The 25,854-nt window shown below is 48.9% G+C and overlaps 10 protein-coding genes across 10 annotated transcripts; 5 read left to right on the top strand and 5 right to left on the bottom strand.

The window, feature by feature from the left end:
* PENARI_c009G11111 (glycoside hydrolase family 35 protein) lies at positions 1-3,323 on the bottom strand (the record flags this gene model as incomplete). The annotated part of the gene is made up of 6 exons (XM_022632042.1): positions 1-218; positions 291-2,085; positions 2,138-2,246; positions 2,306-2,429; positions 2,487-3,156; positions 3,213-3,323. The coding sequence occupies 6 exons, from the start codon at positions 3,321-3,323 to the stop codon at positions 1-3; spliced, it is 3,027 nt and encodes a 1,008-aa protein (XP_022488238.1).
* A 458-nt stretch (positions 3,324-3,781) lies between these two features.
* Positions 3,782-5,270, top strand: PENARI_c009G09963 (glutathione S-transferase family protein; the record flags this gene model as incomplete). The annotated part of the gene is made up of 3 exons (XM_022632004.1): positions 3,782-4,167; positions 4,220-4,463; positions 5,148-5,270. The coding sequence occupies 3 exons, from the start codon at positions 3,782-3,784 to the stop codon at positions 5,268-5,270; spliced, it is 753 nt and encodes a 250-aa protein (XP_022488118.1).
* An 813-nt stretch (positions 5,271-6,083) lies between these two features.
* On the bottom strand, positions 6,084-7,869 carry PENARI_c009G04149 (zinc finger CCCH domain-containing protein; the record flags this gene model as incomplete). Its single annotated transcript, XM_022631828.1, has 5 exons — positions 6,084-6,746; positions 6,805-7,051; positions 7,203-7,513; positions 7,570-7,617; positions 7,672-7,869. The coding sequence occupies 5 exons, from the start codon at positions 7,867-7,869 to the stop codon at positions 6,084-6,086; spliced, it is 1,467 nt and encodes a 488-aa protein (XP_022488349.1).
* Positions 7,870-9,799: 1,930 nt separating this feature from the next.
* On the bottom strand, positions 9,800-11,428 carry PENARI_c009G09531 (uncharacterized protein; the record flags this gene model as incomplete). The annotated part of the gene is made up of 3 exons (XM_022631993.1): positions 9,800-9,919; positions 9,981-10,511; positions 10,811-11,428. The coding sequence occupies 3 exons, from the start codon at positions 11,426-11,428 to the stop codon at positions 9,800-9,802; spliced, it is 1,269 nt and encodes a 422-aa protein (XP_022488096.1).
* Positions 11,429-11,655: 227 nt separating this feature from the next.
* Positions 11,656-12,840, top strand: PENARI_c009G11600 (uncharacterized protein; the record flags this gene model as incomplete). The annotated part of the gene is made up of 2 exons (XM_022632052.1): positions 11,656-11,987; positions 12,042-12,840. The coding sequence occupies 2 exons, from the start codon at positions 11,656-11,658 to the stop codon at positions 12,838-12,840; spliced, it is 1,131 nt and encodes a 376-aa protein (XP_022488198.1).
* Positions 12,841-13,011: 171 nt separating this feature from the next.
* On the bottom strand, positions 13,012-14,163 carry PENARI_c009G05906 (serine hydrolase domain-containing protein; the record flags this gene model as incomplete). The annotated part of the gene is made up of 1 exon (XM_022631875.1): positions 13,012-14,163. The coding sequence occupies one exon, from the start codon at positions 14,161-14,163 to the stop codon at positions 13,012-13,014; it is 1,152 nt and encodes a 383-aa protein (XP_022488175.1).
* A 762-nt stretch (positions 14,164-14,925) lies between these two features.
* PENARI_c009G05989 (MFS transporter) lies at positions 14,926-16,770 on the top strand (the record flags this gene model as incomplete). The annotated part of the gene is made up of 3 exons (XM_022631879.1): positions 14,926-15,999; positions 16,048-16,454; positions 16,509-16,770. The coding sequence occupies 3 exons, from the start codon at positions 14,926-14,928 to the stop codon at positions 16,768-16,770; spliced, it is 1,743 nt and encodes a 580-aa protein (XP_022488121.1).
* Positions 16,771-17,870: 1,100 nt separating this feature from the next.
* On the top strand, positions 17,871-19,771 carry PENARI_c009G11859 (NCS2 family permease; the record flags this gene model as incomplete). Its single annotated transcript, XM_022632062.1, has 3 exons — positions 17,871-17,957; positions 18,058-18,978; positions 19,028-19,771. The coding sequence occupies 3 exons, from the start codon at positions 17,871-17,873 to the stop codon at positions 19,769-19,771; spliced, it is 1,752 nt and encodes a 583-aa protein (XP_022488179.1).
* Positions 19,772-20,121: 350 nt separating this feature from the next.
* Positions 20,122-21,175, bottom strand: PENARI_c009G11316 (uncharacterized protein; the record flags this gene model as incomplete). Its single annotated transcript, XM_022632046.1, has 3 exons — positions 20,122-20,980; positions 21,055-21,081; positions 21,138-21,175. The coding sequence occupies 3 exons, from the start codon at positions 21,173-21,175 to the stop codon at positions 20,122-20,124; spliced, it is 924 nt and encodes a 307-aa protein (XP_022488063.1).
* Positions 21,176-24,204: 3,029 nt separating this feature from the next.
* On the top strand, positions 24,205-24,826 carry PENARI_c009G00341 (uncharacterized protein; the record flags this gene model as incomplete). The annotated part of the gene is made up of 3 exons (XM_022631709.1): positions 24,205-24,474; positions 24,529-24,585; positions 24,815-24,826. 3 exons carry the CDS (start codon positions 24,205-24,207, stop codon positions 24,824-24,826), a joined length of 339 nt encoding a protein of 112 aa, XP_022488306.1.
* Positions 24,827-25,854: the final 1,028 nt, after the last annotated feature.

Raw genomic sequence — 25,854 nt, 5'->3', positions numbered from 1 at the left:
CTAGTAGGCACCTGATCGCCGTACCCAAGTTGGTTGTGGTGCGGGCTGAGGTCTGCTGTAGCCAGATTTTATGGCTGATGTGGGCACCAACTCCAATCCTCCAAGAGCTGCCCCTAGCTTATCCTGTGCCCAAACGGTCAAAGCTATGAAATTCTCACCCTCATGGTTGAGTATTCCTTCAGGGACAGGGAATATATTCTGAGGACCGAGTTTGTTTACTGAGAAATTAACGTTAAGGTTAGTGGGTTGGGTATTCGGAACCATGGAACCATGACTAGTTGCAGACTCACTATACTTTCCAAACTGGTACCCATTGATAAACAGCTGACATCTGTAGTTGTCTCTTCCATTTCCAGAATTAATCTGCGAAGAGTTGCCGAACACGACACTCATTGGAACATCCCACCCACTCGGGATTCTGAGTTGGAAAGATGCTGTATAGAAGCCAACACCTGCATGCGACAAGCCGTCTTTCACTGGATTTGACTTCTTCCACTTTGAATCCGGTGGACTAGGATAGTGGTAGCCTTGTCTCTCGGCATACATGCTGCCTTCATTTAGAGGACCTCGGACTAGATCCTGGTACTGCTCTCCGCCAAGATTACCTGTCAGCTTCCACGAGACATCCGATTGGTCATGGCCCGAGATTCCATAGTTCAGAATACCTCTCGGAAACTTGATTGCATCTGTACCAGGAGCCTCCTCATCCTGGCCCATGTGATCAATCAAAACGGATAGCACATACGCGCTGCCTTGTGTCAAGGCTGATGGCAGTGACACGTTATGGACAATTGTGGAGTTGGCGCTCGACCCAACCCACGAGCCGAGGAATGTGTTATTCAACCAAAAAGAATGTCCGAAGCCTATGCCGCCAGATACATTCAGCCAGACATTGGATTCTTGGCCATTGGCATTGAAATGACCGCGATAAAACAGGGACCCAGTGTGATATCCATAGTCCATAGAGTATAGACTAGTCGGGGTGTCCAACGGCCGCGGATTGTGAGTCGACTTCAATGTACACCGTGTCCAAGCTGAGTCGTCGTACGACGTCATAATCTCAGGGAGAGAATCAAGGAACTTCCAGTCCAGGTTGGACAGATCGGGGATGTCAAACTTAGGAGGGTCGTATCTAACTGTCCCGAAGATCTTCCTATTGGTCGATTTAGAAGTTTTCAATGCTTCTCCATTGAACGTGATGTCTTGAAGGTGCTTAACTGGGCTAGAGATAATTTCGATTTCTGTAGTCGCATTCACATCGCCGGTCAAATGAAGACGCGTTTCTATCAGATTCGCCGTACGGATAAGATATCCAGCCTTGAGGATCACCACGTTTTTGGATGGCGATGAATAATTTCCAATCGCGCCTGAAGCAGGCAGTTCCATTACCCAGTAGTTGTATGCCTCATTCCGCCAGAGCAGGTATATTTCCAGGTCTGCTGCTCGGACGATGCGTCGGTCCGGTGTAACATGCCAATGTATGACCCAGGTAGCCCCGCGTCGCTGAACAGTGATGTCTGTCCCTTCGGAGACAGTCGGCTTTCCAAGATGGCTAGGCAGAGCGAACTCATGTGATTCTCCGACACCCCCGTAGAGGATCAGTACACGTGCCGACTCGGCCCCTCGCGCCCATGTAAATATTTCTGCGGAGGAGTAGATCAGGTTGATGCCGCCGACATCGTAATCTGTGACGTGGAATTTGGAATCGCGACCGTTGAGCGTCAGGTGGCCTCCTAGCTGAGGAACAGTGATATTGCCAACGCTCGTTGCGAGAGTTAGAGTGTACTGGGTTTTGTCGATGGAGGTGAAGTCAGCGTGTCTAATAACGTAGAAGTTTGTCTGTGTTCCATTGCCAATGAGAGGAGTCACAGCGATCGTAGCCGGTGCGCCGTAAGACCCATTAACTCCGAGATGAGAAGTTGCCGTCAGATAAGCAGGTGATACTTTGAGAAAGTTGGCTTCAAGCTTCTGTTCACTGTACTTCTCGCGCCAAATTGTCCGGTCTTCAGCGATGGCGGCTCCATAGTCGTATGATGTATCTCCGCCCATGTATCCCAGGTTACCCCAGTTGGTGCCACCGAAGGTCTGTATTGAAGTTAAAATCGCAAACAGTAGACCAGGGCCTGCGTGAACACACCATATAAATATTGAAGATCTTCACACCGAAGCTGTAGTTGTTCTTGTAAACTACCCGAACTGCTTCCTCGTTCACTAACTGGCCACACATATCTTGGTCCACACCTCCCCTAGAATCGGATTAGTTTTTTTTATACTTCATATTCCGAAGAGTATACTTTAACCATACCATCCCTCCCCAGAGCCCCCTTGGAATTCAGCGATAGCGAAAGGCGTTGTTGGACTCTCTTGGTCGTGTAAAACTTGCCAGTTGTATGGGAACCTATAGGTCGGCCAGACCGTAGGATGCGCACCTGTATCAAATATCAGTATCCACCCATAAAAGCTCGTGCTACTAAATATATACTCACAATCATAACGCATTGGGTAAGAGTCAATGCCATAGATATCCACCTCTCCCACGCCCGATCCTGGCGCGAAGTACCCCAGATTCAGGTTATCATTGACAATCAAAGGGACAGAAATCCCTATATCAAGAAGTTGCTTCTCAACATAGGCCATGTAATTGCTATTCATCTCGCTCGGGAAATCAGTCACATCTGGCCAAGTAGAGTACTCATTCTCCGGCTGAACCATGATAACCGGACCACCATGGGTTATCTGAGCGCGTTCAATGATTTGACCCAGAGTTGAAACATATTGTTCTGTCGCATTGAGGTACTCTGGGTCATCAGATCGAATAATAGCTTGCTTGCGTAGGACCCATCCAGGTATCCCACCACCAGTGGTTTCTGCGTTGATATAAGGTCCCGGTCGAGCGATGAGATATATGCCAGCTTGTGCTGCAGCGTTGAAGAACTCATCCAAATTCCATATCCCGTCTGTGATAACGTGTCCTGGGTTCCCTTCGAGTAGGCTCCAGTCCGTGTAGAATGAGACACCTGTGAAGCCCATGCTTTTTATTTTCTGGAACACATCGAGCCATAGGCCAGGTACTGGGAGGCGGAATGGATGGAATTCTCCGGAGAAAATCATGAGTCGCTCTCCTCGAACAATGATTGAGTGTTGGTCCCATGTTACCTATTATGCGCGACTTAGATTGTGGGAAGGTTGTTGGGTGGCAGTAGTCAACTCACTAGATCTTGTAGTCCATTACTTTCAGTAGGAATTTTACTGCTAATGGAGCCAGGAACCAGAGACGCAGCTACTGACCACAGGGTGAGCAATGTTACTTTGCTGAGTAACATTTTCAATTGCACTTTATTCAATTAAGAATGTACATCAGCATTAAACAATCTCAACACTGGGAAAACGCTAATTCAAGACCTCTGAAAAGAACTCATTCTTTTCTCTTTTCTATTGATCGAAACCCTCATCACCCCGCATCGCCTGATCAACACAGCGGGACTAAGCTGCGATCTCATTGAAGGAATATTTAGCTGTTTAACCGGCACCCCGGCAAAATGCAGCCACGCAAATTTTCTCAGAACAACGTACGAGGGGATTTTAAACTTATACCTATTGTTTATGTACTATATATGCCAAGCATCAGCCAGGCTAAATAAGCTTACTTGATTACCCCAGGTTTCTCCGACAAAGTTACATCATTGTTGCTTCATTTGCCACCCAACCCGAGAGCCACTCAAGGCGTTCTGCTTGATCTTTTACAAGATAGAACTAGCAACTACGAAACTCAGATCTCGAAATGGCTGCTCACGTAAAGCCCCTTATCTTGCACGCTCACAGCTCAAGCCCAAATCCGATCAAGGTAGCGATCACCCTCGAAGCACTCCACATCCCGTATGAAGTGAAGAAATGGGATTTCGGAGATGACCCCGAGAAGGGTGTGAAGGGTACGAAATTTCTCAAAATCAACGAGAATGGACGCGTTCCTGCTATCGAGGATCCAAACACCGGTGTTGTCGCGTGGGAATCTGGTGCTTGCATGAACTATATCCGGCGTGTGTATGACAAGGGTAATATGATTGGACCTTCCGGGGAGTTGGCTCAAGACCTGGTGGACTTTGAAAAGTGGGAGTATTTCTTGTTGACGACACTGGGTCCGATGACTGGCCAGGCGATTTGGTTTAGGTCAGTTAGTTGGAATGCTTGGTTGTCAGTCCTATGTATTAACAATTCATAGGAAATACAACGCCGAAAAGAACGAGAATGCTCTGGAGAGATACACGGCTCAGACCTATCGTTGTTATGATGTCCTCGAAGGTCAGTTGAAGAAAACTGGTGCAGAAAGCATTCTCAATGGACGTGTCTCTGCCGTCGATTATCATTTCGAGCCTTGGCTGCATAATTACCCCCTTGCCGGTCTTTCTCTTGACAAGTATCCTTTGATCAAGAAGTGGCTTGGTCTCATGGAGACTCGTGAAGAGGTAAGGGAAGCCTACTTCAGGATCACAGGTGAGAAATCGGTTTAGAGGCTACAGTACACAGGGGAAAGAAAGGAAGATTGAAAAAAAGCCTCGGATGGCCACTTTGTGTTGCCCAAGAAGTAGTATACGCACAAATATAACAAGATTAGCATCTTGGCCAAAGAACCTGTAAAGATTTCGATACTTTATATTCACAAGCTTAAAGAGCATACGTGTTGGCTCAGCAATGCATGAAAAGATCCCAATGTGGGCCATCTTTCTTCATCCCCGGAACGAATCCCGGTTTGTAAACTTCAGTGGCAATCCAATGATATTTCACACAGTAATGGAAGTGTTGACAATTTGCTAAAGTTGCCAGCTAGCCGGTCAACAGGACCCTCGGGACATCAAGAGCATACAGCATGAAAGATTTCCCATCTCACGACCCTGCTCGGCATCTTCCCCCCACGAATATTAATCTGCAATGCCTGATGCACAAGTCTAGGCCTACCAAGACCCTTATCCCGCTTATTTCTCCGCTGGAGGGACGCCTCCTCAAGACGAGTCATCTTCAAGGTACTTATTTTTCTCTTGCTGTCCAGCCACAGTGCTATACGGCGAAGGATTACGGGACGGATGCTGGTTTGTAGGCGCAGGCGGGTAATCATGTACCGTATATAATTTCGTCTCTGGCGGGAACGATAGGAGGCGTTGCATGGATTGAAACTGGGACTGTGCATCGCCACCGGGAAAGTCGCAACGCCCGCGGCCAACGTCCGCGTTGAACATGCAGTCTCCCGTGAACACATTATCTCCAAGTTGTCTTGATTTCTGGACAGGCTACTATATATTGCCATGAACGTGTAGTAGGCTCAAAGACTGGGTGAATGGTAGGTTGCATTCCATCGGTAAATTTGGCGAATTTGTGATTGTGCAAGTATGTCAATGGAGAGAGTTGTTATTACAGCTTATAGTGGCTTTTGGCAGACATTACGTATGTATAGATCATCGGTGCTCAACCCTAACTTAGGTTTATAACAGCACCACACAGGGAAACGCGCAATACCTCTAGAAATATGCCTCAAATAAAATTGGATCTATCATCGTATCCATGGGGTGTCAAGGCTTTTAGATCCGAAGGAAGATTGTGACCTGTGTTGAGTCATTAGAGATTGTTCAACTGGACATGCGCAATGCGCAAAAGACATATCCTACGGTTACTAGTTTTCATTGCGTACTACTCGTCAGTATAGGAATTCAAGTCAAGCCGTTCTAATTAATTGAGTAAATGGACAGTAAATGATTGAAAGGACTGTGTTAGGACGCTTTTCTGTTGTTTACGGTTGAGATTACCACCACCTACACGGTGGAGGTAATGAAAATAGACCAGGCAACGAATAATGTTGGCCAAGAAGACCCTAGATAGCCTTCAAACCTGAAAGATTGATGTTTCTGACCCGTTTCTATCCCTTTGCAATAACCTTTTTAGATGCGTCCTTGGTTTAGCGCCAAACATCCACTCGTTGTCGTAAATCCGACATTTCTCACACATACGGAGACATCCCGGTTAAGAGGGACTAGTTGTCAGTAGGCGAGGATAAGAAAAAGGTTCGTTCGTTTGTGGGAGACTTGATCGCGACTCTAAGCGGCGAAGAAAGATCTTGGTGAAGGCGCTCGGGGAGAGTCATCGCTGATGGACCATTGGTCGATTTCACTCTGATCGGATGGCACATCCCATCGAGCGACCTTAAGATCAAGAGTGTGTGCAGCCTGGTTGAAGCGGCATTGCCAGCTCTTGACGGCCTTGCACCCGGGCTTCTGGCATAGATGACCCATGTAGCATTTGATGGATCGGCACGCGCCAGCTCGAGAGCAGGGGTGCTGGAGGAGCATGAATCGCAGAACCTCAATGATCGTGTCAGACACATCGCTGTGGTCATACGGGCAGCTCATATCACCACATTCTCCCGACAGGTGATAGCTGTTGCAGACCTTGGCTTCTTTTGCTCGAGAGTGGTATTCATCGAAGGCCGCTCCTGACGGGGAAGGGATGTATGGGTCGATTCGGTGCCCATCCTTAGTGACGGGGATAAATTCCTCGGTTTTGATGCTTGGCAGGGGTAGTACGGTTCTAAAGAATTCCTCGGTGCGGCCAACTGTAGGGGAGGACCACATGTGTTTTGGTGAACCGTGTTCGGGTGAATCACCAGAGTATTTAGACGAGGGTGGGTTGGGCGTGTGATTCAACGACTGGTTTGGCATGACGTGTTGCTTGTTGCAGCTATTGCCGAACTTGCAGATACCCTGATTCCGTGTTAGCGGCCTGTCTAGTTGAAATAACCTCTCCAGCACAGATACACACCTTTTGAAAGTGCTTGCAGACTGTTTTAATTCCAATTGTGCCGTGCGTACCATTTGAGCCATTCGTACTATTGGAAGTGTGGGTTCCGCTGATGGCCTTACTAGCGGCCGGGCCGGTTGGCGGCTTGCTGTTAAGTAGGGGAGTGTTCATGAATACGGTAGGAAGTTCCTTGATAGGCAGGTCCAGGGCTTCGAATTCCCGATGGAAACCGGCGGCTTTGATGAGAGTGATACGGTCACTTCTGCCTCTATAGGGAGTCAGCAGCGAACCGTATCCAGTGTCGTGGCAGCCAGCAAAATAGATGTGGCGGCATTGATTCAGCTCCGCAAATAGACGGAACATTTCTTAATTTTGGGGCACGAATTAGTGCATGAACAACAATGTTACAGGGTGCAAACTGCTCAATACCTCTGATTTTGTAATCGCTGCCCTCCTTCTTCTCTGCAGCATCGACAAAATCGAACAACGCCTGTGCGCGTGTAAAGGACGAAGTAAAGGGGGACAAGGACCGAGCCTCGTGGCCCACAAGACCAGCTCGGGCTAGAGCTTTCGATAATCCGAGGACGTTTGCATAGACACGAACCATGATTTGACATTGCTCGGCTTGCACACCCATTGTCGAATGCATAAGCTCCCTAACGGAATCGCTAAGCTCACGGGCTGCGTCGATGCCTCCTTCGCTGCTATTTTTCAAGAAGTGCTCCTTGAACTAGAAGGTAATTTGTTAGTCGATACCTAACGCCGACTCGCAATGGGCAGACTCACGAGATATCCATCACCGTCTACAAGGACAAGCACAAAAGGGTTGCGCTCCTAGTGGACCGTTAGTCTTCGACTCTTGCTTTCTGGGTGTTTATCAATTCGTACCTGGCCTCGGGCTTGTCTTTTGTATTTGTCTCGGCCTTCTTTCACCTCCTCGTAGTCGCTTTTCAGTGAGCTGTAGTCATCTAGCAAGCTCTTGAACTGTCCCAACAGGCCCTGGAGATTGTCATGTTGCTTCTGCTGCTCTGTTGATAACGATGATAGATGGTGGTTCAACAAATCTATATCCGAATCCCTCAGCATCTTGTCAGAGGTCCCGGGACGGCATGTGCCTCTCCCACAAGCCAAGTAGATTGGTTCCAAACTACCACCATTCAATCGAAAAATGAATGAAGAAGAAGATGGAGCGCTTTAATGAAATGAGATGGGGTGCCTGGATATGGTGGGGAAAGTATTTATTTGTCAAGCCGAGTTGGGCGGTCAGGCTATCCTATCAGGTGACGTGCCACCTCCTGTTTGATGTTTATTTCTCTTCTTCGCTTCTCCACTGTTTCATGGCTACCTGCATTGCATATGCTAACTACGATATCCTAGCTACAGTCTCAGAGAGGTGGGATCATCCCTAGTTCCACATACTCCTCCACAAATTGGGCAAGATTGATTCGGTTTTGTCAACGAACCCGAAATACCCCATTTTCTTGGCCTTGGACATGCTATTTTACCACTGTGCCTAGCTCTATGATCCTACAGGAATCAATTACGAGATACCAATTACTCGCTTCAAAGACCAATTACTCACCTCAAGAATTCGAATACGTCAACGCCAAGAGAAGGTCGGCGAAACCAAAGGCGCAGTCAAATTTCCGCAACTTCTTCTCCGGCAATCCATGCTTCTCAGCAATCTTCGCCCAAGCCTTCTGAACCTCTGGTGTCTTTGCCCAATTTGCCAAAGTGCATCGGAACCGAACCACACCGGGAAAACCATAACCGCGGGGTGGATCAGTGGGAAATGTGATTGTCGCATAGGGGCTTCATCACTTGTATCGGGACCGGTCCACGGCATCTGAAAGTGCTCAGCCAACTTTGGACAGAGCTTGCTCCATGTGAGGAGGCAATCATTCGTTGAATCGAAGGTCACGCTTTTGGTCTGTTCAGTAAGGACGGCCCACTCCGCGAGATACCCATTCGCTTGTGCGCTTGAGATCGATACATTTGTTTCCCACGCCTCGAGGCCACTGGGTATCCTCGAGTCTCGTTGAGGTATTTTTGGACTGTGGCGTAAACTGTCAGAGGATAGCACAAGTTTAATTGCGGCGTCTGGGACAGCACCGGCGATGTGGGATGTTCGGGTGGTGTTCCAGCCGATCGGGTGCTTCTGGCGAAGGCTTTCAGGTAGTCTTCCTGGTTGTAGTAAACGCTTGGCCCGATCAGGACGCGGCGATCTGACTTCTCTTGTTGACAGCTTGCGGGACCATGTGTAGACCGTAATACTTGGCTCCGTGCAACAACTGTCGCTTGGGAATTGTGTTGTTCAAATCTAGCCCCTCGAGGAAGTTCATAAGCAGCTTCTCTATATAATATGTTGCTAGTCTATTCAATATGGCTCTATCCTAAGGTTGATCACTTGCGATTCAGTGTCACCATTTCCTCCGCACTCCAGAGCCCTTCTCCCTCTGTGGGAGTCGACTGGATATACGCAAAACAGAAGACATAGTCCGCGCGAAAACCCCTCGCAGTCAATTCTGCCGCAATAGTCTTAGGCGATTGCAGGAGACCAATCGGCACATGCTCGACATGATCAGGCCATGAACCATTAGCTATTCAAGAACCCTTCTTGGCTAGAATATTTAATTTTCTTATAATTCAAAGAGTGTCTAGCATATATCGTATCCTAAGAGTTTGACTCACACAAGGAATACAGATTCTATACCTAATTTCTTATCAAAGGAAGACCTTGGAATTCGGAGATAGTTATGCGTAAGGGTGAATAAGGATAGATGGTCGTCGAACATGAGAAATTACACACCTTTGCTATTCTACGGAAGGTTACACGACCTGCAGTTTCCAAACAAAATTGGTGTAACTGACAAATTCGGGTTCAAATAGCGTGGAAGAAGTGCAGATCGATATTCATAAATTTGTAGCGTGTAACTATTCAAGAAGCCCTCTCAGCTAGAGTTTTTGGTCTTCCTGTATTTAAAAGAAGCGTTCAGCAGGTGCCATGTCCGAGGGTCTAAGAATCCCATGAGAAACATCCATATTCCTTCTTGAAATCTTCATCGAATCCATGCTCGTCGTCATAATACTCCGTGGGACTAGCCGATTCATAAGGCCCAACGTGGAATCCTAGGTTCTTGACATGTAACTTGAGTCAGCTAACTTGCGGGGACTGTTATTCAAGGGAAAGTACATACCTCGATAGTTATATGACTTTGACCATGGCTTTTGGCCACGGCATCCCACACCTCTCGGACCTCAGGTGCGACGTGAAACTCCGAGGTGCAAACCCAAGTCGCTCTAGCCGAGCTTGAGGTGTATTGAAACCAGTGATCGGAGATTGCATTGATTACCTCTTCGAGCCCATCCCCCGAACATCGTATGTCAGCCCAGAGTATCATAGTTCGTAACCTAGGCATCTGCTGAGCAGCACGTCCGGCAGCAAGATAAAGCTCGTTGAGCTCCCTATTAGGCATCGTGCGAAATTGATTGATATTCTTTTCACCTGGAGGATCCCCTTCGTTCCAGGTGGGCGTATGGTAGCGACCAGGTGACACATCCCTCCATCTTGGATCCCTCTCAAAGAGCCATGTGCCGGAAGGGGTGGCAGATGCATATCGCACATTGATTTTGGTAAGGTTTGGCCAGTATGGAATATTTTTGCTGGCACTTGCTGGCCAAAAGAGCTCAGGACCGATCATGATTGGTGTCAAGTCGACAATCTCGAGCTGTTGCGTTAGGCGATGAAGAGCAAGGCACAATGGATCCGTGCCTGGATTCGTTCTTTTCCTCAAGGGAAAGCTTTCGTCCCATGCAGGGTCTCCTTGATAACTCAACCACAAATTTCTGAGAGAGGGAGGCCAGTTGGCGATGCCTTGTGAAAACTCTGCTCAAACCCTGTTAGGGCTGTTCAATTACAGAAAAAGATTGACATACCATTGCGAAGATGATCTCGCATCGTGGGGTTCCTTCGCTTGTTGTCGCTAAGATTGGCGGACAATACCCGCAGTCGTGGGAGCCGACATACGATCTCGGATACACTTCGTGGCGACAATTCCCGGTAGGGAAAAGAACCATGTACTTGGAGTTCAACGACGCATTTGGCGGTCGACAGATGTGCCTCCTCGGTCAGGTGCAGATACGAAGATCCATAGCGGGCCCACAACAGGTCTTCGTCTGGAAAAGCCTGGTGCTTCTGCATTCGGATTTTCCGTTTAGCCCAGTCGGGCTCAGATTCAACATCACCTGGCGAGCGGGCGTAAATCACAAGTTCAAGTTTACATCGGTCGTCGTCGGACCATGAGCTTAGGACCTTGAACAGCGATGTGACGGATTGCGTAAACGCCTTGTCGTTTGAACTGCGATCGTTCTCGTCCTCAAAGCGACTCCGGGCATGGACGCCGTACGCCGGTAAGATGCACTTGAAATCCAGCTTCCGAACGAAAGAGGGTCGCCATGGAGTGCTGGTGCGTCCGACAATGCGACGGAGATCTTCAAGGTTCGAGGAGTTGGCGAGCAGAGTAGAGAAGGTGGTTCTCTCCGCGGCTACTTGCCACTCTCGACAGACGCCAGCGCAAGAGACTATGTCATCTGTGAGAAAAGAAAAGATATGCAGGAGGGCCTCGAGAGGCAGTGAGCGAGCCATGGTGGAAGTCGCCAAGAGCGAAGCGGCGGAGGGACCCTGGCTAAACCTATTCGGGTATGCAAGATGTCAAGGGGGTTTTCCCCACATTCAACAGTCGACCACCTGGGCACATGTGTTGACAATCAACGACTGGCCTCGGTCTCACACGCATCAGTCACGGGACCCATATATAAGATGATTCGTAGCTCCCCGGATTCCATCGAACTCAGACCATCCTCACTCTCACTATGAGATACGTACTATTCTCCCTAAGCGCATTCGTGTTCTACGCGATCTTCTACTTTTCCTATATCAACGGGCTCGATGAATTGGGAAAAAGAGCCGTGGAATCTGGCAAGCTTCCTAGTATAAATGAGCCCCTGCGCTCAGTATACACTGGCGTTGAGCCAGTCGACAAGCTCCTAACGCTATTGACTACATTTTTCTACCCATCACTCGATGGCTCAAACCCCGGTCTTTTGCTTCACAGCATTGGCTTCTCGGGTACCTTCGGAGCAGCATGGACTCTAGTTGTCCTGGAGTCCTGGAGAAAGGGTAACACCGGAACAATTGTTGCTTAGTATGTTATCCACCCCATTAGCATAATAAATCGATTGCTAAACCACTGCTCCAGTCCAATGATCTTCGGCCTCGCAGCCCAAGTCCTCACTTTTGCTTTTGCAACTCCCTTGATTTGCGCTCTCCAGCTCGGCTGCTCAATCACCGCGCGTCGTCCCCATGCAGACAACATCCGCGTGCCGCGCGCGGTGCTCGCAGCTCTCCCATTGATCTTCGTAGTTGGGTTCATGGTCCCGACTAACATCATGGTCTTACCCGCTCCCGCTGTTATTCCAGTGGATGTGAAGCAAATCGCCATTGCGATGTGGCACCCCTGGCCTGGCTACGTGTCGATTCTGACTACCGTCGCGTACTTCATTTTGTCGCCTTTCTTCTCGGATAACCAGCGTGCGTCTATGTCTAGCTTGCGCTGGGTCTACGCATTTGCGTTTATCAACGCTTCTCTTTCACACCTTGTTTCTTGGATTGTGTCTTTGGCTACGGTTATCGTTCCAAGTCTGTTCGCGGATCATGTCCTGGAAACACTTCACCCAGCCAATGTTTTTGCGATTCCTCTTCCTTGGTCTGGACTGACTGTTGACAATGTCGGGGATGGTGTGCACGTTTTCCTGCGTTGGGATTATTTGATTGGCTCGGCTGGTATCTTGCTTTGGGCGATCCAGTTATATACTGTTGCTCACAAGCAACTTGGTGTTGTATCTTGGGTCAGTTTCTTGTTCAAGGTTACTCTCTTGACTGCTCTTGTTGGTCCTGCGGGTACTGCGGTTGAACTGGTCTGGGAGCGGGATGAGCTGGTTTTCTCAGAGACTGGTGGTAGCAGGCAGCAGGTTTCCAAGGCCAAGAAGTCCACCTGAATATTCTTGGCGAGGTGACAGTCACATTGGGAGGCCGTGGATTCGGATTGAAGAAGTATTTGTAGATGTCAATAACCCGTCAATTTTCTGGACATGAGGTTTTGTTAGTCTATCAATGACAGTATTTGACTTTCATTGCATATTTATTGAAGTGTTGCAAGCTAAAATACCTCACGAAGAAGATTGAGAATTCACGATCTCATAAACCGCTTTGAAATAAGCCTTGGTATTATCATTGCCGAGGGTACCCAACGACATTCTGTTCATGGCATAAGCAAGGGTCATCCGGCGACTCAAGTCCATAACAATCATAGAACCACCCCAGCCACCCCAGAAGCAGACAGTACCCTCGGGAATAAAAGGAAGCGGCTCCGCAGGTGTCAAAGCAACACCGAGAGCAAACCGAAGATTCAAACCGATCACAAGGTCCGGGCCACGCACACGTTCCTGGATCATCTGGTCAACAGTCTTAGGCGAAAGATACTGTTTCCCATCAACAGTCCCCTTCAAAGAAACCATGGATCCAATCCGCGCCAGAGCACGCGCATTACCGAACCCATTCGCCGCGCCAAGCTCAGCCTTCCTAAACCCAGGAGTCATCGACGTCTCCGCAACAGGGGGAACATGGGTCATAGCCTTGAAAGTGATGCTTTCTCGGTCCACAAGGTCCAAACCAGGCGGGGGCGGGGGAGGTGTGATATCAGCAGTCCGCCCCCAATCTTCTTCAGGAACACCGAGTCTGAAATCCGCGCCTAGCGGACCCGCAATCTCCTCGTCGATAAACTGCTTCAGTCCCTTGCCGCTGATACGTCGTACCAGCTCGCCGATCAGGTGCCCATGCGTCATCATTTGGTACCCATGGCTCTCACCAGGCGTCCACCAAGGCGCCTCCTGCGCGAGCTTCTCAGTCGAAGTCTTGATATCGTAGACGAATTCCATTGTAACCGGGTCCTCCCATGAGGGCAGGCCGGAGGAGTGGCTGAGGATTTGCCAGACTTTTACGTCTTCCTTGCCATTGGCGGCGAACTCGGGCCAGTATGTCGAGACGCGCTCTTCGACGTCTAGCTGGCCGCGGTCGACCAGTGTGAGGGCCGCCAGGGCCGAGACGATCTTGCTGCATGACCAGACTACTGTCAGGGTGTCCTCCTCCCAGGGGCGTGTCTTGGCGGCATCTGCATATCCGCCCCAGATGTCGAGGACGTTCTTTCCGTCGATGTTTACGCAGAGGGATGCGCCGAGTTCGTCGCCTGAGGTTAGTCTCTCTTGGAGAAGATCGCGGATCCGGTTAAATGCGGGGTCACAGGAGCCGTGCGTATCCGCCATGGTGGAGTTCTTCGAGGTATGTGTTGTGTACTCCGTAGAGGATAGGGAGGAGATGAGGGTTAGCTATTGCAAGAGAGGTACAGAGATTGAAGGTGAATCGAGATTGAAACAGAGAGTCTCTGATGGTTCCCTACCTGCATATTTATGGCGATCTTTGCAATGCTTTAACGTTAGTGCTGCTGCGGGGACTAGGTGGAACACCGCGTATATATGTTTATGCCGAGGCTAATGAGCAGAGACTCGTCAATTGGACGTAACACCTTCCTAACTAGGAGAGTTTGTGGCCAATAGTTCTCTGCGGGGATGTGGCTGTATATTGGACTTCTTTTACTCCTTGCAATCCAAAAAGTGAGCATGTCGATTGTCACCTGATTGGGCGTTTCGAGTTATGCACGATCTTCGTAACTTTATGCGCTTTGGATATCCGATCTGTGACGTCATGATAAACATGTGAAGTACGAAGTGTCAACTGCAGACTGCAGAGTGCCTCAAATATGCCATCGACAAGTGCCGATGGCCATGCATTTACATCGGATAGATATACTATTTTAACTTTCACAGGTTCCGCACGGAGCGTATTTCCCAATCAGGCTATATAACGGCACACCCGGGGAGATCAATCGATGACGCCCTCGACCACTAGATCACGAAAAAAATGGCACCTCAACAGGAACCGAGTCGTTTACCGAATATATGTCCAGTATATATGCACCGTGCTATCCAACCATCGGAGCTCTAGAGTTTCAGCACTAGCCCAGCAATATGGATCCTCCTCGCGCATCTTCTCACAGTCCGGGGGATACTAGCCCTAGTGGAAGCGATGACCTCAGCACTATTGAAACGAGCCCAGACCGCCGCTTATCAGAACAACGAAGCCTCCAGCCGGAGCTCGAGCGTCGGCAAACCAACCTCGGCGACGTCGAACTTGCGCGTATCGAAACCTACCGACTACAACACCGCTCGACAGTAGGCTCAGGCACTGGCATCACACCTCGTGAACAATGGCTTCCCCTCGGAGCTGGGAAGCCCTACCCACCTTCCCTCCCAGACCCGGAACAATATCTGGTGGAATTCACGGATGCCAATGATCCGCTCCATCCCCAGAACTGGCCATTGTCCAAGAAGATTGGTATCTCGGTGACTCTAGCCTATACAACATTCGTATCCTCCTTCGCTAGTGCCATTTTCTCCTCCGCAGTCGGCGCGATCGGTCCCCATTTTCATATCAGCACGGAGGTAGCCGTTCTCGGTGTTACCTTGTATGTCCTGGGTTTCGCGTCTGGACCAACAATCTGGGCACCGGCCAGTGAGCTCATAGGCAGAAGATGGCCAATCTGTATTGGCATGTTCGGCTACTCTATATTTACTATTGCGACAGCGACAAGCAAAGATGTCCAGACATTGATGCTAACCCGGTTCTTTGCTGGGTTCTTCTCTGCCAGCCCCATCGCCATCGTGCCTGCCGTCTTTGCCGATATATATAACAACCAGACAAGAGGTGTGGCTATTGCCATGTTTGCCATGGCTGTGTTTGTGGGACCGTTCGCCTCGCCATTCGTGGGTGGCTTCATTACATCCAGTTATCTTGGCTGGCGATGGACTATGTACATTGCTTCCATCATGGGTTGGCTGGCTACTGGACTTTGTCTTCTACTTTTGAAGGAGACGTATGCACCCGCTGTTCTGGTAGAGAAAGCGTCTACTCTCCGACGACAGACCCACAATTGGGGTATTCGCGCTAGACAGGAGGAGATTGAGCTCGACTGGGGTGAACTCATCACGAACAACTTCAGTCGACCATTCCGTATGCTCTTCACGGAACCAATTGTCTTCTTGGTATGTTGTGCTTCAATAAAAGGTGTAAATTGGCACTAACTTTAACAGATTTCCCTGTGGATGAGTTTCGTCTATGGACTAATGTACGCACTTCTCGGCGCCTACCCGGTTGTGTTCCAAGGCATCCACGGAATGAGTCTGGGCGTTGGTAGTCTGCCCTTCATTGCACTGATTATTGGCGAGGCTCTAGCCGGCTCCTATATCCTCTGGGACCAGAAGGCATACAGCAAAAAGTTGACCGCCAACAACAACATTCCCATCCCGGAGTGGCGACTCCCCCCAGCCATCGTTGGTGGTATCTGCTTCTGTGTCGGCCTTTTCTGGTTCGGTTGGACTGGCTGGACAAAGTCAATCCATTGGATGGCTCCTACTGCCAGTGGACTAATGACTGGATTTGGGATCTACGTCATCTTCTTGGAGTGTTTCAATTATCTGATTGATTCGTACTTGACCTTGTAAGTTTTATTTTCCCCTGGGACTGCAGTGCCTTATGCTGACGTCAACCTTAGTGCTGCATCCGTCTTCGCTGCGAATACAATTATCCGATCAGCCGTCGGTGCCGCTTTCCCCTTGTTCTCTAAGCAGATGTTCAATAATCTGGGTGTGCAGTGGGCTGGTACTCTTCTTGGATGTCTTGCCCTCATCATGGTTCCTATTCCTCTGGCATTTATCAAATGGGGACCTTCGTTGCGGAAGAAATCGAAATTCGCCCCGGTCTTTGAACCGAAACGTACGACTCAAGTGGAAAAGCAGGGATCTCAAGCTGTTTAGAAACCAATTTGAAAGCTTGGCGCTTGGGTTGTATTAGATTGACATTATCATGAATCACATATTTGGCGTTGGGACATTGGTTTCATCGTGAACTACTTAATCATATTTATGCACCGAATCAAAAATGAATGAAACGTGAAAGAGCTAGACAACTAAAAACAGGGCCTCAGTCTTGTCGTATCTGATTCGCCAGTCTCTTTTACCAGAGTAAGCATCCAAAGCTTACTGTGGTGTGCACGAACGTGACTTCCTCTCCGTATAGATAGCTCCGGCGCTCTAACCTCATACCACTATCATCTCCGACAGATACTGTACACTTCACAATCAGCAAACTACAAGCGGCGGAACTTTTTCAAGTCAGCCGCCCCCGTGCAAGTCCGATATCTCTAGATCGCACAGCTTGATTATGCGATCTAGAGATATGTGATAACACACGACCGGAATCGACCGATCCATAATACCCCAGAGCCCCAGAGCCACGAGGCAAGGACTGGGGAAGCAATGGACGCAAAGTAGTTCATGTACATTCGGCTTCCTCCGTCTTATCGACATGAACCCTGCACATCATCTCCACGACTAATATGGAATGATAAGATAAAGCCCAAGAGGGCTGAGCGCCGCATTGGCGTCTTGGCGTTTCAGGCATGTATGGCATTATGAAGCCAAACAATCGAAAAATCATACGAAGACATTCGGATTTTTATAGCTAATTCGGGAGTCGAAGACCGTTCGCCTGTCCCTTTTTTTTTTCTTTCCGGACCCATCGGGTTGCCGAGGCTCGACCCATAGACACAACGCTGTCGGCAAGCTCACAGCCAATTAGGACTTGAGTTCGGCATCTCACGGGCGAAAGCGACTCCGCCAAGCCGCCAAGACCCATGGAAGGCGGAGATAGCTGGGACTGGACCCAAATGAGATTTTTTCTTACCTGGCTTATCAGCATGGTGTGGTTGGCTGGTTATTCTTCTTTTTTCGCTTCGATGTGACATTCTCTTCTTCTTCTGCTTCTGCAGGAACATCTTTAAATACTGCGTCTTAACGACGGGTTCTGTTCTATATCTAGTACAGGACGTGATACTTCGCCTCTCACGCATCCCACGATGATCAAGAATTGGATTCACAATACCAACTTGCGGGTTGCCCGCAGTCCCGTAGGGAAATGGTTCCGTCTAGAGGGCTCTGGTCATGTAAGGATTTCTATACATACGCTCTATTCTCTATTCTCTATATCCTGCGTGACGTGTGATAGCAGAGGCAAGCGTGCGATGGGAGCTGACACCGTGATAGCCCAGAGAGAGGAAGGGAAGCTACTTCTTCACTGAAATTCGCGCCGGCCTCGCCACATTCTTCGCCATGGCATATATTATCTCTGTCAACAGCACCATCACCTCCGCTACCGGTGGAACCTGCGTCTGTCCCGAAGAGAGTATGTCAGATCACTGCGCCACCAACGCCGAATATGCACTGTGCACGCAGGAAGTCAACCGAGACCTCGTCACCGCTACCGCAGCTATCTCCGCGCTGTCTACATTCTGTATGGGTCTATTTGCAAACCTGCCTATCGCCCTCGCCCCCGGTATGGGTCTGAATGCCTACTTTGCCTACACTGTAGTTGGTGTGCGCGGTACTGGCTTGGTTTCCTACTCCACAGCTCTCACTGCGGTCTTCGTTGAAGGCTGGGTATTCCTTGGCTTGACCCTCATCGGTATGCGACAGTGGCTAGCGCGTGCGCTCCCATCTTCAATTAAACTCGCCACCGGCTGCGGTATCGGTCTATATCTCGCCTTGATTGGTTTGACATATGATGCCGGTATTGGACTGGTACAGGGTGCGTCGTCCACACCAATTGAATTGGCTGGATGTGCGTCTCAATACTTCGACCCTGAGACCGGATTGTGTATGAGCAGCGAGAAAATGCGCAACCCCACTATGTGGATTGGTATTTTCTGTGGTGGAATCCTGACTGCCTTGTTGATGATGTACCGCATCAAGGGTGCTGTTATTATCGGTATTTTGTTGGTGTCGATCATCTCGTGGCCTCGCACTACTCCCGTCACTTACTTCCCCTACACCGAGTTGGGCACGAGCAAGTTCGACTTCTTCAAAAAGGTGGTGACATTCCATCCTATTAAGCACATTCTCGTTGCTCAGGATTGGGATCTCTCCGGCAAGGGTGGCCAATTTGGATTGGCTTTCATTACATTCTTGGTATGTGACACACAGTTCTACCCAAGAGCTTGACACTAACAGATTACAGTATGTCGATATTTTGGATACTACTGGTACAATGTACTCAATGGCCCGATTCGCCGGCACCATTGATGAAAAGACCCAAGATTTCGAGGGCAGCGCCATCGCCTATATGGTCGATGCAATCTCTATCTCCATTGGATCCCTGCTTGGCAGCCCTCCTGTGACAGCATTCGTCGAGTCTGGCGCGGGTATTTCTGAAGGTGGCAAGACAGGTCTGACATCGTGCACGACCGGCATTGCATTCTTCATCTCCGTCTTCTTCGCACCAATCTTCGCCTCTATTCCACCCTGGGCAACGGGTTGCACGCTCGTGATCGTTGGTGCATTGATGGCCAAGGCTGCCGCTCAGATCAACTGGCGCTACTACGGTGATGCCATTCCCGCATTCCTCACCATCGCCATCATGCCTTTCACCTATAGTATTGCCTACGGTCTGATTGCTGGTATCACCAGCTACATCGCTCTCAACGGTATTGCCTGGATCATCGAGAAGGTCAGCGGTGGTCGTATCGTCCCGCCTAACAAGGACGAGTCCGATCCTTGGTCCTGGAAGGTCAAGGGTGGTTTCTTGCCACCCTGGGTTAACCGTGCTGCTCACGGAAAGAAGGATTTCTGGCGCCCCGATGAGGAGTATGCTGAGCAGCGTGTTGATGTGGGTGAGTCTGGATCTCTTGCCTCGTCGGGCGAGCGTGTAGCTCTTGAGAAGGGTCAGGAGCCCGGTGATGCTCGCCCTGTGAAGTCCTTGTAAATATGATCAGGGGATGAAAGGAGTTTGGATATGGGTTTCTTTGCATGGCATTCTAGCGACATGTTAATTCTTTAATGGTAATGTATTTACTCATGCTTCCTAGCCTGTTAGATGGGTCGGGCACGCCATTACTGTAAATGAACATATTTTTACACACATTTTCAGCCCGTATAAAACCATTCTACATGCAATTCAAAAACGACAATACTATCCAATATTCATTAAGATATCACATTAATCAAGCAAACAATTGAACCTTAAACCCCTCCGCGCTATTAAGACAAGAAGTAGACCAAGCATCTGATCTTGGAGACAAAATCCCCTTAACATGAGCCTCGTTACATTGCTTTTCAGACCCGATACGATGGCTTAGTCGCCGAATGACCATCCATCTCACTGAGCGGACTATTAGGCAGCTCAAATGTCCCCGCATCACCAACAAGCTCAACAAGCTTCGAACCAGGCGCAGGACGGAACGACGCTCCCCCCGAAGAACCTGGCAGCTTCTCTGTAGCACCACTCAGAGAAGAAACGGTAGCCTCAGCTTCATGAGGCCCAAAGCTACCGGGTTGGACGATAGCTGGAGCATTTTTCTTGCGATTCCTCCGCATAAAGAAGAAGATAAGACCAGCGAGGACAGCAAGACCTGCTACAACACCAATCACGATACCTGCAATTGCTCCACCGGAGAGACCAGAGGAAGTGTCACTCGTGGCAGCGACACTGGGCGTTGGGGTCGAGGTCGGTGTGCTCGTCGCAGACTCGGAAACGGATGTGGATGTCGACGTGGAAGTAGATACAGAAGTAGATGCAGCTGTGGAGGAAGTGGGCAGCGCAGTGGTGCTAGTAGTAACGGCCAGTCTCTCAGGAGCGATGTCGACACCGAAGAAGGAAGCACTAGCATTCTTCCTCCAGGAAGTACACGAGTATCCTGCTCGGGAACTACATACGTCGTCGTAGTATATCGAAACGCAGAGGTCAGATCCCTCGGGGTCATATGTGAAAAGTTTGTCCTTGGCGAGGCTTATAGCCGTGCAATTCTGGTCATCGTTGCCGCGTAGGATCAGCGTGCTATCTGTTTTGTTGGTGTAGCGGAATGTCCATGCGGTCGCCAGTGGGAGGAGAGAGAGGGCGTATAGTGGCAGCATCAACATGGTGAGTTGATCACTTGAGTCCTGTGGACCAAGACCAAAAAATAGGGAGGGAGTACTAAAAATGAGAATTAGACTTTGGGAAGATGTGCGGAAGGGGGTGTTGGTAATATAACCTTCTGGAGTGCAGACTCTCTCGCCCGTTCTGGGGCCTGGGGCCTGGGGAGAAATAGAATTAGCTCGTATTCATATGAGCCTCGTCTCCATCGGAGTACTTTTCAGCCCATGCTTTGGGCCATTCAGGACCCTTCATTGTGGACCCTTGTAGTAACCGCAGCTGATGATCTATACCGGGTGAGGAGTAGATCGACGGACTATTTGAGCTGCAGATTGAAACCATTCCTAGCGTGCTTTTAGGGCTCGGAGGTGGCTTCTGTGTGAAAGGGTGTAGGTTTGAAGGGGTGTCAAACTCGATGGATAGGTTGGCCTTTGAAACAAGCCACATGAACTCGAATGAAGTTGAAGTATAACCACAATTTCAGAAATAGTGGATACAACTTTGACAGTCATTTAGCCCCTGGTGCCTGGTTCATTGGTGGAACACAGGGAACAGTAGCCTTGTGTTGTACTTCGTACATCCCCGTCTGAATCATAACTTAAAACAGAAATATCTAGCCGTTTGTGTCCCCATGACCCGAAATTCAGATCTCGGTTACAGCCATCGTGCCCGTTCAGGACGGTGATTGGCGCCTCATGGGCCGAATACGAGGCGTCGGGCCTCTGGAATTTTAAGAAATAAAGTATTCTCCGTCCCCTTTCAGAGGGTTTGGACAAGCCAAAGCAAGCGATTGTATCAATATGGCTTGCAAGGTATTTTTCTATCTTGTTTCCTTGCTTCGACTTTGTTCATTCATCGCTCGAGGCACCATTTACCATTGTGTAGCAAACAAAGGAGAGATCGCCAAGAACCTCGGCATGAGAATGCTTGGCAACAGGTAGAACCTGAATGGGCGACAGGAGTCCAGTTCGTATTTTTGCTGAAGTTTTCCTCGGAGTCCGGGCTATGATCCATCAATATTAAGCAGCGGCCAGTCCCGCAAAGGAACCTTGGCCCACTGGGCGATCATTCTAGGGCCAGTCTGGGACAGCACAAATTTCTGAAAGAGAGTGGCCGAGAGAGGTACAAATATAGGGGTTAGAGCAGGTAGCAGAATAAGAATTTTGTTCTGTCATATCTGCGGGTGAAGTGTGTTCGGTTACCTCCTTGGTCAAGATCCAGGGTTCAGTGACCAAGACACCCTAATCCTGATAGATGACAGTGGTTGATCTTCTCCCCGCGTTTTCTCGAAGGTTACAAATTTCAAATGACATGGATTGAGATGACAGTAAGGCAGCCTATATGTTGCCGATGTGGGCAAGTTATTTATTGTTTGCCTTTGACCGAACGACATGACGTCAAAAATATTTCACGTTGATGATGCGCACAACACATCGCGGCAATATCTATTGCTTGATATAATTTCATCTGTGAGAGGAAACATGTTGAAGAAATGAACTGCGTCGACTTTTTATCGGCTTTGGCCTTCCTACGAGCATGTCTCTACACTAAAAGCTGTCATCCCAGATCCAACCATATCAGATCAGCTGGTCGTAGCATCCAGCAAGCCGAACTGAAGGCATGATTGTATGGTGATGTATTGGCATGGACGATGATCTAGAATTCTTTGTTGTCTCATTGGTTTCCTGATGTGACCATCTGGGCAATTGGTATGTCGTGTTCGACGTGGGCTCCCGTGTAGATCACGATTGACCACAGATCATCGACCTTTATCTTAGTCTGAGTCCAGCTCTGCGAGGAGAGATATTGCAGTGTACAGCGGAGCCCTACGGATGGTTTTGCTTGGCGACCATTACTTTGTGATTGCTCTTGATGGTCAGCCATGGTCGAGTATTACCTGAAGCCAATCAAACATGTTTCCCCTGTAGCAAAAGGTAAATAAACACCATGGGTCACCATTCAGTCAGCATTATTGACTGACCAGAGCCGTTGCGTGCCGGATCTTCTTCTAATGGATTTATTTTCATCGTTCAAGCCTGCTTATTCTACCTAATTCTACTCTGAGAAGGCGATTACTGTCTGCTGGAAGGACTAGTGACCCTGCATCATAATCTGACTACCTATATCTCTCTGTGTCCTAGTTTACTGGCAGCTGTCCTGCAGGTGTGTTGAGGTATGTATGGCTTCCCTAAACTTTCCACAACTTTCACTCTTTCTGTTGGCTTTTTACGAGAGGTGTTTCTTTAATGGGTGGCAGTTCTTCTGCTTCTGATCTCAAATTTCAAGTTCGATACGCTTACTGACGCATCATTCGTGCAGTCAGCCCCTCAACTGATATCCTAAACCGGATAGTGAGCTGACCCCTACATCCGGTAAGAAGCCCCTACGATGCAGCAAGGCTCGAAGATACCGATCGACCAGCCTGGTTGGTGAGCTCAAAGCAAACATAATGATCTGACCTTTGCAACAGTAATTTTCTGACTTTCCATCGGCTCAACAAGATGGTTGCCATCAAATTGATTCCTCACACGAAGTCTCCCTCTCCGTCTCCGTTTCCATCCCTGAACTTCCTTGCTGCGCGAGATAACTGGGCAAACAAGAACCGCGGTGTAGTTCTTGTCTTCGCCATCGTCTTTCTTGTGGTAGTGGGGATTATTGCGTTATTTGCGTACCGTCGGTGGTTGAAGCGACAAGCCGAAAAGGAGACTTATGAGACGACCGAGTGATCAGTTCGTTCTTTATCTTCAGTGCTGCCATTTGTCAATCTCGAAGGTAATTGAAGTTGCCGTGGCATGGAGCTGGGTGCGCGTTTAGTGGCTGGGATTGCGCTATGGTTCTGGATATTCTTGTAGCCAACTAGATGATAATACAGGGTTTTCCATTTGACTGTATTCGTGTATCGTTTTGAGCTTGTAGGCAGATGCTCTATCGTAATCTTCTTTACGCAACAGCTACGAGTGAGGATTCTGAGAGATTGATTTGAGTGGTCGGTGGTCAAATTTGACACTCCTAGCGCAGTTGCAATTTCGAAACCCATCTGTCCTGCTTCATCTGTAGCGACACCCCCTCCGTTTGTGAACACTGTGACCTTATCTTTGGTGAGCCGCAATGCCATCAACATGGGCTCTAGGTCCTGGGACTGGAGACCTAAGAGCCCGATGTGGCCTCCACGATTTTCGTAAGCATCGCAAAACAAACAGTGAACGCTGGGTTTCAAAAAGGGATTAGCGGACAGGGTATCCGTAGATATTTCTTTCAAAATAAACTCACATTCCTCGACCACAATGTTCCTTGTACCCAGTGACCGGAGGCAGAATATCTTTTGTGCCAGATGCGAAGATCAGCTTCTGACCAAGCCATACCAGACCTTTTTGATTGGTGAGCTCGAAGAGGCGGCAGGAACTGTTAAAAACCAGGCGAGTCCTGATGACCTGTGTGTCGATGAAAGTGATGGTGTCATATTTATCCATCATTTCCCTGACTGCTGTGGCATGAAAATATTCGGGCTTTTGACCGTCACGGCAAAGAACGTTGTGCATCATCGTCGCCGACTCGTTGCGATATTACTGGGAATCGAAGAAGGCCACGGATCTACAAACTCTTCCTAGGGCCATGGCAGCGGCCAATTCAGCAGGACCGCCGCCGCCGATGAGTGCATCGAAAAGGTGTGTGTGTAACGGTTAATGATTTAGTGATGAGGCTTGGGTAACGTCTTGTTCAAAGGGGGTCGGAAGAAATATATACACACATCTTCTCTTCACCCAACGACCAACCTAGCAATGTCGAGTTCAGCATCCACAAGACGTGGCCAGAATTGGTAGTAATCAGTACTCCGCTGTCGCTGTGTGGGATGTACATAGTACTAGCTAACAATATGATCTGTTTACTTTATAGTACGATAAATAGAGATTTGACTTGCTCATTCTTCCTGTGATATCCAGGCAATGAGTTTTGCCGAAATCTCGAGATGCTCGCGATTCAAGTCTAAAGGTTTTGTAAATTTCGCACCGAAGAGGTACTTAGCGCATTCGTTCTCTCCTGGGATCAGTGCCGGCATATTGTCAATCCCACACCCACTCCGACCCCGAAGTGGTGAGAAGGCGATTGGTCATATACCCGATGGTGCAAACACAGGTTGGTAAAACTATATTTCCTTGCCGATAGAGCCGTCTTCGAACAAGGATTACGATTGATTTTGATAATCAACTTCTCTGTTTGTGATTGATGTACTGTAAATCTGCAATTGAATGACACCCTAGCGGCATCGGCAATTAAAAGCAATCGCCGGCGGCAATTGAGCAAGAAAGAAGGCAGCTTGTCCAACTGACGCTAACTTGACATTATATGGAGAATGACGACAATGAAACAATTATGATCATCATAGTAGAACTAAGCAGTATATTCCCCAAGATATCGGTATCATGCCATAACCCCAGATTTTATAGAGCGTCATTGGAGATCACGGACAGACAGGGGTATAATTCTTCCATCAATCAGCGGGCTCGGACATTATCACCACCACAGCGTCTCCACCAAGCCATGCCGTCTACACCAACGCCAATAGCCGTTCCCCGCGGCAAGGCGTAGAGCCATGTCCCATAAACCAAAGCCATCCCTCAATGGATGGAGAAACTGTCGCCTTGATCCCAGACTGCGGGGCCCCCCGCCAAAATTTCCCCAATTCGTTCCCTAACCTCCACATCCGCAACCCCGGACACTTTAGCTCGAGGCTTTCGGCATGGACCAGCTAGCAATGAAGCCACTTGATTGCTTGTCTTGCTTGGTGTATCGCATGGCGTTGCATTGGTCCGTTATCTGCCCGAACTAAGTATAAAGCACGATGTGACCCGATTCCGATGGCTCCTCCTTTTCTTCTTCTTTCTGCGGACTTTTCCTGGGTCATTTTTTACCCGTTCTCTTGTTTCTGGTGACAT

This window comes from Penicillium arizonense, assembly GCF_001773325.1.
Source record: "Penicillium arizonense strain CBS 141311 chromosome Unknown PENARI_contig009, whole genome shotgun sequence".
Classification (NCBI taxonomy): Eukaryota; Fungi; Ascomycota; class Eurotiomycetes; order Eurotiales; family Aspergillaceae; genus Penicillium; species Penicillium arizonense.
The sequence above is the reverse complement of the archived record's forward strand: the minus strand, read 5'-3'. Positions and strand labels throughout refer to the sequence as shown.